This window comes from Dermochelys coriacea, chromosome 7 (assembly GCF_009764565.3).
Source record: "Dermochelys coriacea isolate rDerCor1 chromosome 7, rDerCor1.pri.v4, whole genome shotgun sequence".
Lineage (NCBI taxonomy): Eukaryota > Metazoa > Chordata > Testudines > Dermochelyidae > Dermochelys > Dermochelys coriacea.
Window position 1 is genome coordinate 98,127,408 of NC_050074.1, and position 14,321 is coordinate 98,141,728.

The 14,321-nt window shown below is 42.3% G+C and overlaps 1 protein-coding gene across 6 annotated transcripts in view; it reads right to left on the reverse strand.

The window, feature by feature from the left end:
* Nucleotides 1-14,321, reverse strand: part of INPP5A (inositol polyphosphate-5-phosphatase A) — a 444,123-nt gene that overhangs the window by 191,486 nt on the left and 238,316 nt on the right. For all 6 annotated transcript variants that reach the window (XR_006282883.1, XM_038409257.2, XM_038409258.2 and 3 more), the window contains one exon: nucleotides 56-119. Coding sequence is in view for 5 of the 6 variants with exons in the window: in XM_038409257.2 (XP_038265185.1) it covers nucleotides 56-119 (64 nt within the window). In the remaining variant the exon portion in view is untranslated. The remainder of the gene's footprint in view (nucleotides 1-55; nucleotides 120-14,321) is intronic.

Here is a 14,321-nt window from a genome sequence, read left to right on the forward strand (position 1 = left end):
ATGAAAAATGGTGAGAAGTCTTTGACAATTACTGTCTTTTAATTTCTGCGCTTACCTTTAAAATCAAACTGGTAGATGTTTTTCAAGGATTCATGAAGGAAGTAAAAGCTTCCTAGAGCCTGTAGAAAAACAAAAAATAAATAGTAATAAGAATAGTCTGCTTTTAGTAAAAAACAAAATTGTAATACAGCTTTTCAAATGCAAAAAATAAAAGAAATTAAATATCAGTAATTAAAAATACTACATTTGATAAATAAAACATTTTCAGTAAATCCAGGAAAATAATTGAGTTCTTTATTTATTTGTTTCTTTTAAGTTTAATAAGCAGCTATAATGAAGGCCATTAGCAGTTTACCTAGGGCTGGTCTAGACTACAGAGTTAGGTCAACAGCTTATGTCCACCTAATTACGTCATGTCTACACTACAGCCTTGCTCCCACCTATGTAAATGTTCTTCTACACAGACATAACTAAACCGTCTCCCTGAGAGGTGTAAGGCTTATGTTGGTGTAGTTAGGGCAGTGGTGGGCAACCTGCAGCCCATCAGGGTAACGCGTTGGTGGGCCATGAGACAGTTTGTTTACATTGACCATCCTCAGGCATGGCCCCCCACAGCTCCCAGTGGCTGTGGTTCACCGTTCCCGGCCAATGGGAGTTGCGGGAAGCTGGCGGCTCCCCTTACCCCCGCTAGAAGCCCTGGCAGCTTCATACCCTGCTTCCAGCTGGAGAGCCAGGAAGAGAAACTGGGGGGAAAAGCCCAGGCAGCTTGGGACTCCGCTCCCAGCCAGGGAATGGGGAGAGGAGGGGAGGGGGCAGCCAGGCTCCTGGCAGGAGGCTGCCCACGGAGCTGGAGACCAGTCTCCCCACACTGTCCTTCTTAGGTTGGTGGAAGTGCTCCTGGTGAGGATGCACACCACCGACCCAAGGAGGGTAGTGTGGACATGCAGCACCATAGTAATTACTGCAGTGGTTGTAAATGGACCTAATATAGGTTACATTTCTAGCATAGACAGACCCTAAATTTGCTAAGGACACAAATAGTTAATATACTTTATAAATATCAAACAGACTTAATTAGTGATTTTAAAAAACAACTTAATAAGTACATCACACATATTAAGAGCTCTCCTCTGGGTGGTGCTAAGCACCTTCATCTGCCACTGAAATAATCCCCATAGAGTTTACTTTATTATTCCTCTGGATTGCAGGTCCATCAATGACTGCATCCTTGCAAAAGTCTGCCAAACAGTTTCTGCCTCATATACAGGGCAAAACAAATGTTTTTGGATGCAGCTTGGACTGCAGGAATGATACACAGTGGTGGGAGTCCTAAAATCTAATTCTAGATTAGGCATTTTCTCACTGGATAGTGCAGAGCAAATCACATTTCCTCTTTGTATCAATTTCCCATCTGTAGAATGGGAGTGTGGCAGACAGGCCCATTGGTGCCTGATGGCAAAGAGTTCACTGCAACAGCAATTTCTAACAGACCTAACAAACTCACTACACCTAGCACACCACTTTTATAGTATTTATCCATAAAGACTATCATGTGGGGTCTTAAATGAAAGCCAGCACCACTGGTTATGAATATAGTTGAACATGTATGTACTGATACTATGTAGGAGTTATGTATATATGTTGGAAATATGTTCTTATAGTTTGTATGAAGGAGTTAACAGAGGTGAAAACTGGTTTCCTACCAGACCAGAGATGTTTCTCCATCTATCTGTTGAAATGTAAATTGAGTATTATCTAATTAACAATCACCAGTCTGAGCAAAATGAAGATGAAGGATTGTGAGATTTAACAGGAAGAGAAGAGGAGATTGTTTGGGTGGCTCATAGCCGGAAGATGTCAGGGACTGGACACCCAGTTAAGCACAAGCAAGCCTCCCTCTTGCTGGAGGCAGGGGGTGGAACAAGGTGACTCAGAGTCCTGGGCACCCCGAGAACTGTCAAGGGGTAATAATTATGCATCTCACAGGAGTGTTGTAAAAATTAGTTTGTGCTTGTACAGCTCTTTTCTATTATTAAATGTTTCAGTAATAACAACCATTGTATACAGATGATTGCATGCTATTCCATGCTAATATTTACAGTAACATTGTCATTTGCATAAAGATCACACTTAATTGTATTAATTTTTAAAGTATATATAGATTACCAAAACAGTAAAATACAGTACCAGTATGACAGGTATTTCTAGGTGCCATTAACTATATCAATTGTCTGAGAATATTACTAAGGATAATATCACCCATAACATAATTCAGCTTCCCATAAATCTTTGGTTGCCAGAATGCTATAATTTGAGGAGCACTGAAAGCTAATTTCTCAGTTATCAAATCCTTCTGCTACTTACAAACTAGTAAAAGTTGTCCACCACACTCCAAAGAGCATTTTGCCAAACATAATACACAAGTAACGTCAGTCCCAGTGATCTTAGACTTTGTGTAACCGGAGCAAAACTTGGTCATCTTTTTAGAAGCATAGGGTGCAAGAAAGATATAAACTGACCTGGCTCAGGCAAAATTCAACTAATCTGCTGCTGGAACTAACTTCAGAATTTTGTTTCAAAATAGAGAGTTTGCATAGGGAATGAAATCTGTTGATTGTGAAAAGCTTCTCTTCATCAACATGCAGGAAGTCTCTTAGATATTTAAAGAGATTGATGTATGAGGTACCAGTAAAACAAGGCTGAATAACTCAATCAAACACTGGGGGAAGAAAGTTAATTCTCCAGATTAGGTTTGCTTTGCCATACTCAAAATTCTGTGCTCCTAATCCTGGCCTAGTTTTATAATCTATCCTCTTTCATTAAGAGCTTTTTGTTTTTAATTACCATTATATACATATCACTGTGACAAAAATTTTTCTCTAGGGCTGGGATTTTCAAAGGACACTAAGGGAGTTAAGTGTCCAGATCACACTGGAATTCACCGGGAGCTGCACGCCTACCTTCCTTTGGCTCTTTTGAAACATTACAGGCTAAGTCAACTACTGAACTCCCATGCTCCAACAGTCACAATAAGTAGTCTATGATTCAGCTAAGCAAATAAACATACCAGTATTCCCATTCCTTTTCAGCAAAGCACATAGGCCCCTATTCAGCAAAGCAAAGCAAAACATTTAAGGACATGCTAAAATCCGTCCCTATCCTGCAAGGCATTTAGGCCATGGATTAAGGAAAGCATCCTTATTCACAACAGCATTTAAGCATGTGCTTCATGTTAAGCATGTCCATAAGTGCATGAGGTCTCAATTCAGGAAAGCACATTAATGCTTCATTATGGAACTTAATTGTGTGCTTAAGTGCTGTCCTGAATAGAGATTGGGACAGAAAGTCTGGGTCCCTGTCCATAATTCATAGTTCATGACAAAAGGAAAACTGAAAAGACTGTTGAGGGTAAGAGGGTTCCCAAGAGGCCTGACCAAAACTGGCTAAACCAAGCCTTGCAGTCTGTAAAAGGCAGAATTTGAGCTCAGGCATTAAGAATTTGATTATGGTTATTAATCATCATTAATGAGGCTTTGTACCCTCAAATGGTCCATCTTCTAGAGAAAACGTTAAGGATACACATACAGTTGCATATTTATAGGTGGCACAGACAGCAACAAGTATTGTTAAAGCTTCCCATGACTTTCTGTTATAAGAACATGCATGTTCTCCATTTTCTGAGGCCCCACGTTTAGACATCTTGGGTCTGAGCTGCAGAAGTGCTGAGCACTCAGAACTGCAAGTGAGATAATGGAAGTGCTGGTTTGAGCATATAAAGTAAAATATATAGGATAGTACTACCACCTCTCCTAACAGGATGTTGTCAGGACAAATTCATTAATGTTTGTAAAGAATAAAGGATAAATAGAAAAAATGAATTCAATAGTGAACCCATTCAAGTGAGCCAATGGATGAAGCAGAGGTCCATGGAAATGACAATATTTGCTCATGTAATTAAAGACTATCATAATGCACACACAGGGGAGCTGAATTAAGATACAATCTTAACTCTGACATTTCCTGACTTCTGAGTGCCTGGATTTGCAACCTTAGAATTCTTTTAACATATTGTTGGGTGCATAATCATATATAAGAGAGAGAGAGAAACAAAATTGTCCCACTTTAAGTCAATAATAGTTTTGCCACTGACTTTACTGGGGCCAGAATTTAACCCACAGTGGTGGTTTTTTAATTTTTTTAAACTTTCCCCATTTCTATAATTTGTCTTCTTCTAATTAGTGATTGGGGGTTGAAGACAATTAGCAATCCATGAAATATCAAGAAAAAAATATAAACCTGCATTTATAAAATCTATTAATTCTATTTCCCCCCCAGAGTTCAGGAGTTCCTTGATGAGTTTTCAAATTTCTTGGCTAAGTTAAATAGAAGCAGTTGAGCTGAAAAAACAAGAATCCTTGCCATTACACAAAGTCTTAATGACAAGTTTAAGAGAACCAAACAAATAGGATGATTTAGTTTTATTTTGCCTTTTTACTTCTTTACTGACTGAGATACCTTCCCTGGCAGAGTAGTGTTTTGGCTCAGTGATTGCTGCATTATTTATGAGAAGCTGCACATTTAGAGATTAAACATTTGCTGATTTGTCAAAAGCACAAACATGAGGTCCTGCCCATCTCCTTGACATATTAGTTCATCCAACGGAAAACACTGTCACACATTTAATTGATGAGTACACTTCCTTGTGACCCAGGCAACCTGCTCCAGGGTTGGGTTTTTTTTTTAATGGAGGTGGCAAATAAGAAAAAGCAGGAGACATTCTTGTACAGGACTCAAGGTTAACTATTCCGCAACAAGGACAGATTGCCAGGAAAAAAACATTCTGATACAAGATAAAAAAAAAAAAGCTGACACCTGCTATTTAATTTCTTAACTTAATGGAATTATATTAGCAATTAATAAAAAGGAGATGCTACCTCATGGCTAAACTTTGATTATATTCTGGCCTTTGGCTTTTTAAAACCCCGGGAGATTACTCTTAAACAGTAATATGCTTATTGAGGTTTTTTGCTTGTATAGAAGGGTTTATCTTACCTCCCTCTTTCGTGTAGATAAAATCCCTACCCAGAATCACATGAAACCCATTCTAGCTGTACTTGGAGTGCAGCTAACTCACACATGAAAATCTCTTCACTAATCTTAATTACAAATAAATAATATAAAATAAAAAGCAATGCTGCTCTTAAGGAATGGCATCAAAGAAATATCACCACTCAAAAAAATTATTTTCAGAATATTTTCTGTAAAATTAAGTTGACGTGAGGTTGGCCGAAAATGGGGACAGAAGTCTGATATTAGTTTGCAACTATATCTCAAAACCATGGTCCGGACTCTGATATCCTTACTTACAAGTAATCCCATTGGAGCAAGTGTGGCCATTTTTGGAGTAAAGTATTACTTGGTGTGAGTAGGGGTCTCACAATCTTGCCCTATATTATTTAATTTTATTATATGGTGCCAAATTGTGATATACTTAAAATGTCACCCACCTGCATCAATGGGTGAGAGAAATTGATGGGGCTGGCAGTGACAGAGAGACAGTCCCAATAGCAAGGGAGGGAGGTACTTGCCAAGGGCCCTGTACAGCACTGGTTCTCAAAGCTGGTCCGCCGCTTGTTCAGGGAAAGCCCCTGGCAGGCCGGATCAGTTTGTTTACCGGCCGCATCCTCAGGTTCGGCCTATCGCGGCTCCCACTGGCCGCGGTTCGCCGCTCCAGGCCAATGGGAGCTGCAGGAAGCAGCGTGGGCCAAGGGACATGCTGCCCGCCCTTCCCGCAGCCCCCAGTAGCCTGGAGCGGCAAACCGCGGCCAGTGGGAGCGGCGATCAGCCGAACCTGAGGATGCGGCCGGTAAACAAACCGGTCCGGCGCGCCAGGGGCTTTCCCCGAACAAGCGGCGGACCAGCTTTGAGAACCAGCGCTGTACAGCATCTTTCAGGTCTGTTCCAGCAACCCACCCTAACTAGGAATTGGAACCTGGCCTGGCAGACACTGTGGGTCTAGCTGGTCACCTGTTTAGGAAGCTAGGAAGGAATTTTTGATTCCATGGGACAAACTGGTGGAGGACCAGGGAGTTTTTTGCCTTCCTTGAAGTACCTGCAAGCCACAGTGGGTTAAGTAGAAATGTGCATGGTAGCTCACTGAGGTACTGGGGTGGCGTTGCTTACTCACTGCAACTCAGTGAGCTTGTTTCATGTGCAGTTAGGGGAATAAAATGAACAGTTCCAAGAGGTAAAAGGCCTGGGATTTCAGTGATGGGCCTTGGGCTCATGTGACACGTTGGGACCTTGTGGCCTTTGTGGGCTGAGGTCAGACCTTGTGGCACTCGTGGGTCCATGTCCCTACTCTGCCGCACCATCTCTCCCCCTCACAGGAGGAAGGGTGATAGGACTCATAGAGAGCTGAGTCCTGGGGGATAGGTTGAGGAAAGCCTACTCCATGTTATGGGTTATCTGGTAAGGAGCCCTATAATCCTGGAGCCAGTTACAGATTATGGCAAGGAGCCCTGTAACCCTGGTGCCAGACACAGGTTATATGATAACCCCACACTGGAACCTAATAAATGCCTGGTATAGAAGAGTATGGGTGCGTAGTGCCCCTCCCTTATGCTGAAAGTTTAATAAAAGTTGCAGGCTGCTGCTTAATTCCACGTGTGTCTGTCCTCATTTTGCTGCTGTGTCCACTTCTATTGAATAGTATCTAACACCCTGAGTTGTCCTATTGAAATCAGTGGGAATAACTGCTGAGCCCACGAAAGTTTATGCTCTAATAAATTTGTTAGTCTCTAAGATGCCACAAGAACTCCTGTTCTTTTTGCTGAGCAAAGAACTTCTCAATGGAAGGGCATTACAATCTAGCCCTTACATGGTCATTTATTTAGAGAAACTAACTTTACAAAGCTGACAACACAAATACAAATGTAACATGCAATGCTCTGAATCTGATCTATGTCACAGATGAGAGGCAATATAAAGCAGTGGATGGAACAGCTCTTACTTATTTCACTTAGTGAAGTATCATGATTAAGCTACTGAGATCTGCTTGTACAAGGAAGTAAATTTCAGACTTGATCTGAACTCACTAAAATACTAAAATGAAAACTATGCTTTGTGATGAAAATGCTTGCACTATCAGAAAAAGACAAAAAATAAAACTATAACATGTTTCCTCATTAGTCCTGCTTTCAAATGTTTTATAGTCAACTCATTTTTTGTGATTTAAGTCCCAATGTGTAATCCAATGCATGATCCGCAGCATCAAACCTCTGCTTTGACTGAGGCTGAAATTAAAATACTATTTCTACATCATTCCTACTCTGTTTTCCAGCATCCTTCATAGTATCAGCACATCCTTGAGGACACTTGAGGATAGTGGTGCTGTTTGTTACTCTTTGGGTATATGAGGACATTGGTGCTGCTTAGCCAGCAGAGGGAGCATCAGAGTACTATGTTACACACACAAAACCCACATTAACAGAACATTAAGTTGGCAAAGTCAAGCACTCAAAAGTTAGGAAATGCCAGGATCAAGGTTGCCTGTGCAAACTTAATTCAGCCCCTTGTGCATATCCAGCATGATAGTATTTAATTACTTGATCATATATTATTTCTTTGATAAGACCCCTTCCTCATTCAGTGCAGAGGAAGGACAGTTCCCATTTAATAAGAAACTATTTAGTATTTTGTATTCTGCTCATTGTTCAGGGTGTGGCAAAACTTCCGTTGATTTCAGCTGCAGTTGTGAGTGCTCATCACTTCTGCAAATCAGAACCCAGGATCTCATGTCAGGCATCAAAGAATGATGTACACACAATTAGTGACCACCTACGAAAAATGTGGTTTAAGTGACTTGACTAGCATCACATAGGAATTCAGTGGCACGGATAAAATCCAATTCTCTAGTGAAGCATTCAGCTGTCTTAACTATGAAACCATTCTTTTTCTACCAGTAGTTCCCTATCTCATTCAAAACTTCTACAACAAATGAAGCAACGGTACTACAGACAATAGTCTCCTTTACTACACACCACAGATTCATCTCCAGACCAGGTCCTAGTCTGTGTACTGAATCAGGAAGAGTTCCTGTGGATAAAATAGTATGTGATCATATAAATAAAGACTGTATCATACTGCCTACACCAAGCGGGGGTCAAAATTAAGTTGCATAGGCAGCCTTAATTTGGTATTTTCTAACTTTTAAGTGCTTGATTTTACAACCATAACAGTCTTTTAACTTAGTTGTATGTGTGTAATTTCCTAGGGTTTTTTAAAAAGTAAACTGAAATAACAAAAAATCCATTTTGTGGCATCATATTAGCACTGACAAGCGTCATCAGCAGAATTGGAACCTTTAGATACATCACACATATCTCTCTGCCTCTTGATCTGATGGAGTAACAGATAGTGGTAATAGATTGTCATCCTATATGTGGAACAGCACTAGTGGGGGATGGGACACATCACCAGTGGGTTTCACAGCTATTTGCTGGGAACAGAGGCATGATGAGACCCACATGTTCTGTTACAGACTCTGGAGCAGCGTGGGTTCTAGTGGGCACAGACTTATCTGTCCATTCTCCCTAAGCATGACCAGTGGCAGAACCCAGAGTGATGGGCCAATGGCGGTGGCCTGGAGAGCAAGCCTGCCCCAAACTCACCTGGCAATACTGGTTCCTGGCCGATGGGGCTGGGCCGGATTCCCCACTCTGGGCATCATTATGGAGGGCCAACTGGGCCAAATTTGCGTGATTGGCATTGCGACCTGATGCTTGGGGTCACAGTGGCATGCACCCTGTGCACCATGTCCCAAAACCCAGAGTGGAGAGCCAGGCCTAGCCACTGCCAGGTGAGTGCAGGGCAGCCTCACTCTCCAGCCTCGAAAAGGGGCCAGACATGAACCTAAAGACTGCGGGGCTCCTAATTTCATTCCCAGTCGCCTTCCCCAACTCCTCCTCCCTAGTCTCTTTATCCAGCCAGTCCCAGTCTCACCTATACATGCTCCATGCTCCCTCTCTGTGCCCCCTCCCCAACAGTCTGGCACTTGTCGTCTCTGCATTTGAATCAGGCAGCTTCCTCTTCCATGTGCTACCTGGGCCCAGCAGGCTCAATGAGAACGTAGGAGAGACAGTCTCACTGTTCTCAGTTCAGCTGCCTAGACCTGAAATGGCCCGCAAAATGCCTGAGCTGTAAATGCAGGGAAAGTCCTGTTCAGCCGCGGGGCCGCAGCATGCCCAATGTGGACAGAATCTTCATGAAACTTAGCTACTAAAATCTAGTAAGTATCCACTGAACATATGTTAACTGTTATTTTTAAAAGGCTTATAAATTGGCCAGATTTTCATGGAGATGGTAAAAGATATATCCCTGCCAAATTTCAAATTTCTGCTCCAAAGATTGGGGGTGCTAGATATTTTCAAAGAAAAAGCCCTCAGAATTTTTTAACATGGGCAAAAGATCACATTTTTCCCTATTCTCATGCTCATCAATGACTGAAGTTAAATTAAAAAAAAAATCAGACTGAGGCAGACACCTGGTATAGAAAATTTCAGCCCAAATGTTTGATGTATGGCAAAGTTAAAAGCAACAGAAAACAGGGCCTAATACAGCAGTGGGAAGTGTCAGGCAACCTTAAAAAAAAACAGTGCTATCTGCCTGCCTATAATATTTAAATAGTGGATAGTGAGAGTTTTTCTTTTTTTCTCAAGTCAGATGGTGAATTAAAACCATCTCAACGTACATTTGGAATCTAGGGGCCTGTCTTCATCAGACTAAAATTTTTAAAAGCAAGTGAAAATTTCAGCCTACATTATAGGACTGTGAATCCTTACTGTTCCATCACTTATGACAGTTAAATTTAGACGCAAGTATATATGCTAGGAAGGACTGAAATGACATCACAGTTCCTTTCCATTTACAGATGCCATGATTCTATCAAAAAGAACTGATATTCACACTCAGGCTACAAGTTTACTTTCTGAAGGTGCTGACTTGTTTCATGCATTGCTCCACTTTTACAGCTTTAATCTTATTCTTTCTAAAGGATTTTACAGCTGATATGTAGAATTACATAGCATATTGTTTATTTGATAATCAGTGTTTGTAGCATTAGTAGACTTTCAGCTGGTGGTGCACATTAAGGATCACTGGTAACTATTAAATAATACCTTACAGGTTCTCTGTCAGGTTCTGATTCTGCCAACACGAAAAGATGTGTTTTGATTTGGGACATAGTACAGTATACACAAGTATATTAATTCTGAACATACCACTCACTGGAGGTAAATGTTAATGGAATGGAAATTATGGTTATCACCGCCTTCCGTATTCAAATGGACTTAATCAGGTTTATGTACAGAACTGGAAACCAATAAAAACGATGCAGTGTAGATATGCTACTCACTGCTCTGATTCTAGGGCAACATAAATGCAAAAAAGGAAACTTTTTTCCACAGCTTAAATCATGGATACATCCTTTCCTAGATCAGGTCATGTTGATTCCACTAGAGTACATCAACAGCAGTTACACATACAATTCAAAACTTCAGTACTCTGGTTTATTAAGCTGTTTAAGGAACTTATTCACACTCTCTGCTCAGAACCATTTTAAGAGGAGGCCCAACTAATTGTTGTTCAGCAGTAATATTTACAGAGCATTAAGCACTTCATAGAGAAACTGCATAGCAGAAATAGAGATTACAAAGGCACCCACATTTTTAGGCCCAAAACATAACTCATCTTTTGCAACTGGAAGCTACAGTAGGAAACACATTTCTTATTCTAAATTGGTGGCTATTCAATTGATCCTTCTAGCAGTTAATAAAAACTAAAATAAAAAACAGTTCATAGTGTAGATTCTACACAAACAGCGCACAAACACGTTAACTAAATAAATTGTAAGATGCAGTCAAAGAAGTGTAGTTACATACTTTATATCTTTAAAGAAAGGTTTATTTATCACATATTTATTGTTCAGTTTATGTAATGCACCTGCACTAAGCAGAATTTAGAAAGCACACTGGTCAACAATAGCCAGAAAACTAAACTCTCCCTAAAAAAAACTGCTTAGGAAAACGTCTGAGAAAATAATGTGCCCTGTCAGTAATCAAACGTGGGCTTTGTCAGACTAAAAGAGAAAGCAATTCCAGAACTGAGGGCTGTCCACTGAAAATACATTGATGTATAAATCTGATGACTGTCAGTTTGATCATCTCAGTGTAAGCGGGGAATAGTCCCACTATTGTGGAGAACTTTCCCAGCTTCTGCCCTACCCCGGTGAAGTGGGCTAATGAAAAGATCTGAGTCCTCGCTCCCACTTCCTTTGCCCAATGGCCTCCCTGCCCTTGAGGACTCCCTTTCCACTCTCCTGACGGGCAGAGTCTTCCTAACCCCAACAAGGCTGGGCCCAGGATTCCTGGGGGGCTCGACCCCCAACCCTGCTGTGGTCACCTAGGACAGGGGCTAGAGTGTCCCCACTCTGGGGTGCTCTCTCTGCACTGGGCACTTCTCTGACTCACTGACCATTACATACAAGTTAAAGCAAATGCAAGTTATTTAATCAACAACTAATTTTAAAAAGAATAAGGAATAATGGGAAAGGTTAAAGGAAACACATCACCCCGCTCTGTGGCAGGGAACATCACAAACAGTGTCTCTGGAATGTCAGGACAGTTCACAGTCTGGTAAGTCCCAGACCTTCTTCTCAGGCCCTTGCTGTGCTGCAGAGATGCTGTGGGTTGGACGCTTGCTCTGGTGGTGCCCACATGCTCTCAGACCCTTAAGTGGTAGGACCCTTCTTCCCAGTGTTGCCCCTGCCCTGTCGGGGTTACCATCCAAGCCTGACCTGCAGAGCCTCTTGGCTGAGGTGTCTCCCTGTGCTAGGCCCACTGCCCAGGGTCCCCCTCGGTCTCCCTAGCTGCTCACCACACCCAGCTCCGGACTGCTCCAGCCTCAGCTCCATCACTCTGTCTCAGCACTGCTGTTGCTGCTGCTCCTCTGCTTCCAGTTCCCTAGGCTGCTTCTCTAGCCCCTCTGGCTCTGGTTGCTACAGTTCTGCTCTGCAGGCTGCTTCTGTGACTCTGCTCCCAGCACTGACCTGCTTCGTGGGCTGCTTTTCTGGCCCCTCTGGCTCTGGTTGCGGCAGCTTTCTTCCCAGGGCAAGTCTGCTTTCTCTGGCCCGTGCCTCTGGCTTTGGGGCTGCAGCTCTGCTCCTAGGATAGGGTCTGCTCTCTCTGGATCTGGCACAGCTCTGCTCCCCAGCTCAGCCTGGGCCCCTGCTTTCTCCTTAGCTTGGCCCCACTCTGTCTGACCCAGGCAAATCCAGCTCACATGGAGGATGGGACCTCCCAGGCCTCCGGACTCCCTGATTAGCCTGCCCGCACTGTCATTCAGGCCGACCTGGAGCATTGGCCTCTCCCCATTGTTCCTGGGGGCTATCAGTCTCAGGGTCCTGATTCCCCATCGACCCTTCACCCGTTTTTAGTACTGGGAACTAGCAACTAAAAGACCCCCACTGAATGTTAGTAAGGGGGCAACAGTTTCCTTACATCAGGTAACCTTATTTCTCAGGGTAAGGCACAGACAGAACAAGATAGTTTCTTAATAGATACCCAGGACCCAAACCATAAAGGTATTCTAAATAAAAGCCAAAACTTTGTACTGAACCGTAAATGACTTGGGAGACAGTATAGCGTCGGGGCGGGGGGGGTACATGTAATGTGCTCCCAGAGTGAAACCAACTAAGGAGGCAGGCAGCTACTGTCTTCACTAGCTGAAGTTTCCAAGTGTTCTTCATATATAGGATCAAGAATACTGCACTGTAATAATCCAGTCCCAAAGTGTTATGCATGGATAATTTACAGTGAGGTCTGTATCAGAAGGAAAAGCTCTTAACCTTCTAAAACAAACACATATGGAATTAAGCAACTTGGCCCTGTTACTATATGAAGATTCAGAAGCAGTTAAGGAGACAGTGTGTTCCCAACATTACAAACCAGGGGGGGTCATTGGGGAGAGACAGCAAACGAGGGGTTCAATTGAAGGGGCAGCTGTTTTTTCCACCATTTCTTCAGTTCCTCCAACAACCCACCAGCATCACAATTGCCTTGTCTGGGTTAAATTTCAGTCAACTAGTTCTCATCCATGCCCCCGACGCAGCCAGACACCCGGAAAGCTGAAATCCTTAATATGGGTGTCAGATGACACTGAGATATAGAACCAAATGTCATCAATATACTGAAGCCCACTCTGTGCATATAAGAGCTAAGTATTATCATCACCCTCATCATCTCCCATAGTAGTCTCACAACACATTGAGAAAGAAGGGTAAAAGAGTGGAGAGGGAAACCTACAGGATAGTTCTTTGGGGCAGACAAACAAATACTCATTCCTCCCCTCTAGGCATTTTCTAAACAAACAAACCCCATCGCAAACAGCCACATTTCTGCCAGTGTCTGTAACTGTGTTAACACCACCTTGTGGTCAAAAATATCAGAGGTTCCTAAAAAATCTAAATAAAGCAGCAACACTGCCTGATCTGAGACCACCAACTTAGTTCATAGTTCATATAGGCCACCTTACCTTTCCATGATAAATGACTTTCAGTCTCCACTAGCTGGGGCAAGATCTGAATTGATGGATTAGAGAGAAAATACTCTGTACCAACCCCATGAGTCATGCAGCCCCTTCCATATCTATCTATCTACACACACCGATTTTACACACCATGCCCACAGAGATATTATGGAGTCACGGCTAGTGGTTCTGTAGTCATTCAGAATTCCATCCAAAGCAGGGTTTAAATCGCTTGTGTAGGCATGAAAACAAATATTGATCATAACCAAAACTGCACAACTTACTGTCAGAGTAAAAAATTAATTTTCTGTAAAGTTATACGTAAATCTAGTAAGTGGTTTACTATTTGAAAGGAGTTCAAAATAAAATTTTAAAGTTGGTGTTTATTTTTTCTGACCCCCACCGCTCACTCTAAACTTACAGATAAATGGCTTTGTTTTTAACACCTCAAACTCCAGATGCAGCTTTAAACAAAATATCATACATAGGAAATTAGAACAACAAAGTAATTAGTAACTTTTGTGAGAGAAATGAAGAAGCCTAGAAAGAGGAGCTCAAAGCTCCATAAAGCAGGCTGCGGGCTTCCAAAGATCTCAGGGACATCCCAAAACAGACACCTTTGCCAGACATGCACCAAAAAGGAGTGCAGAAAGAGAGCCCCACTGCCATATGCTGCCTAAAGTCTGCAGCACAGGAGCTCCTCCAAGATGCATAGATAAAGAGGTGATTTGTAGGAA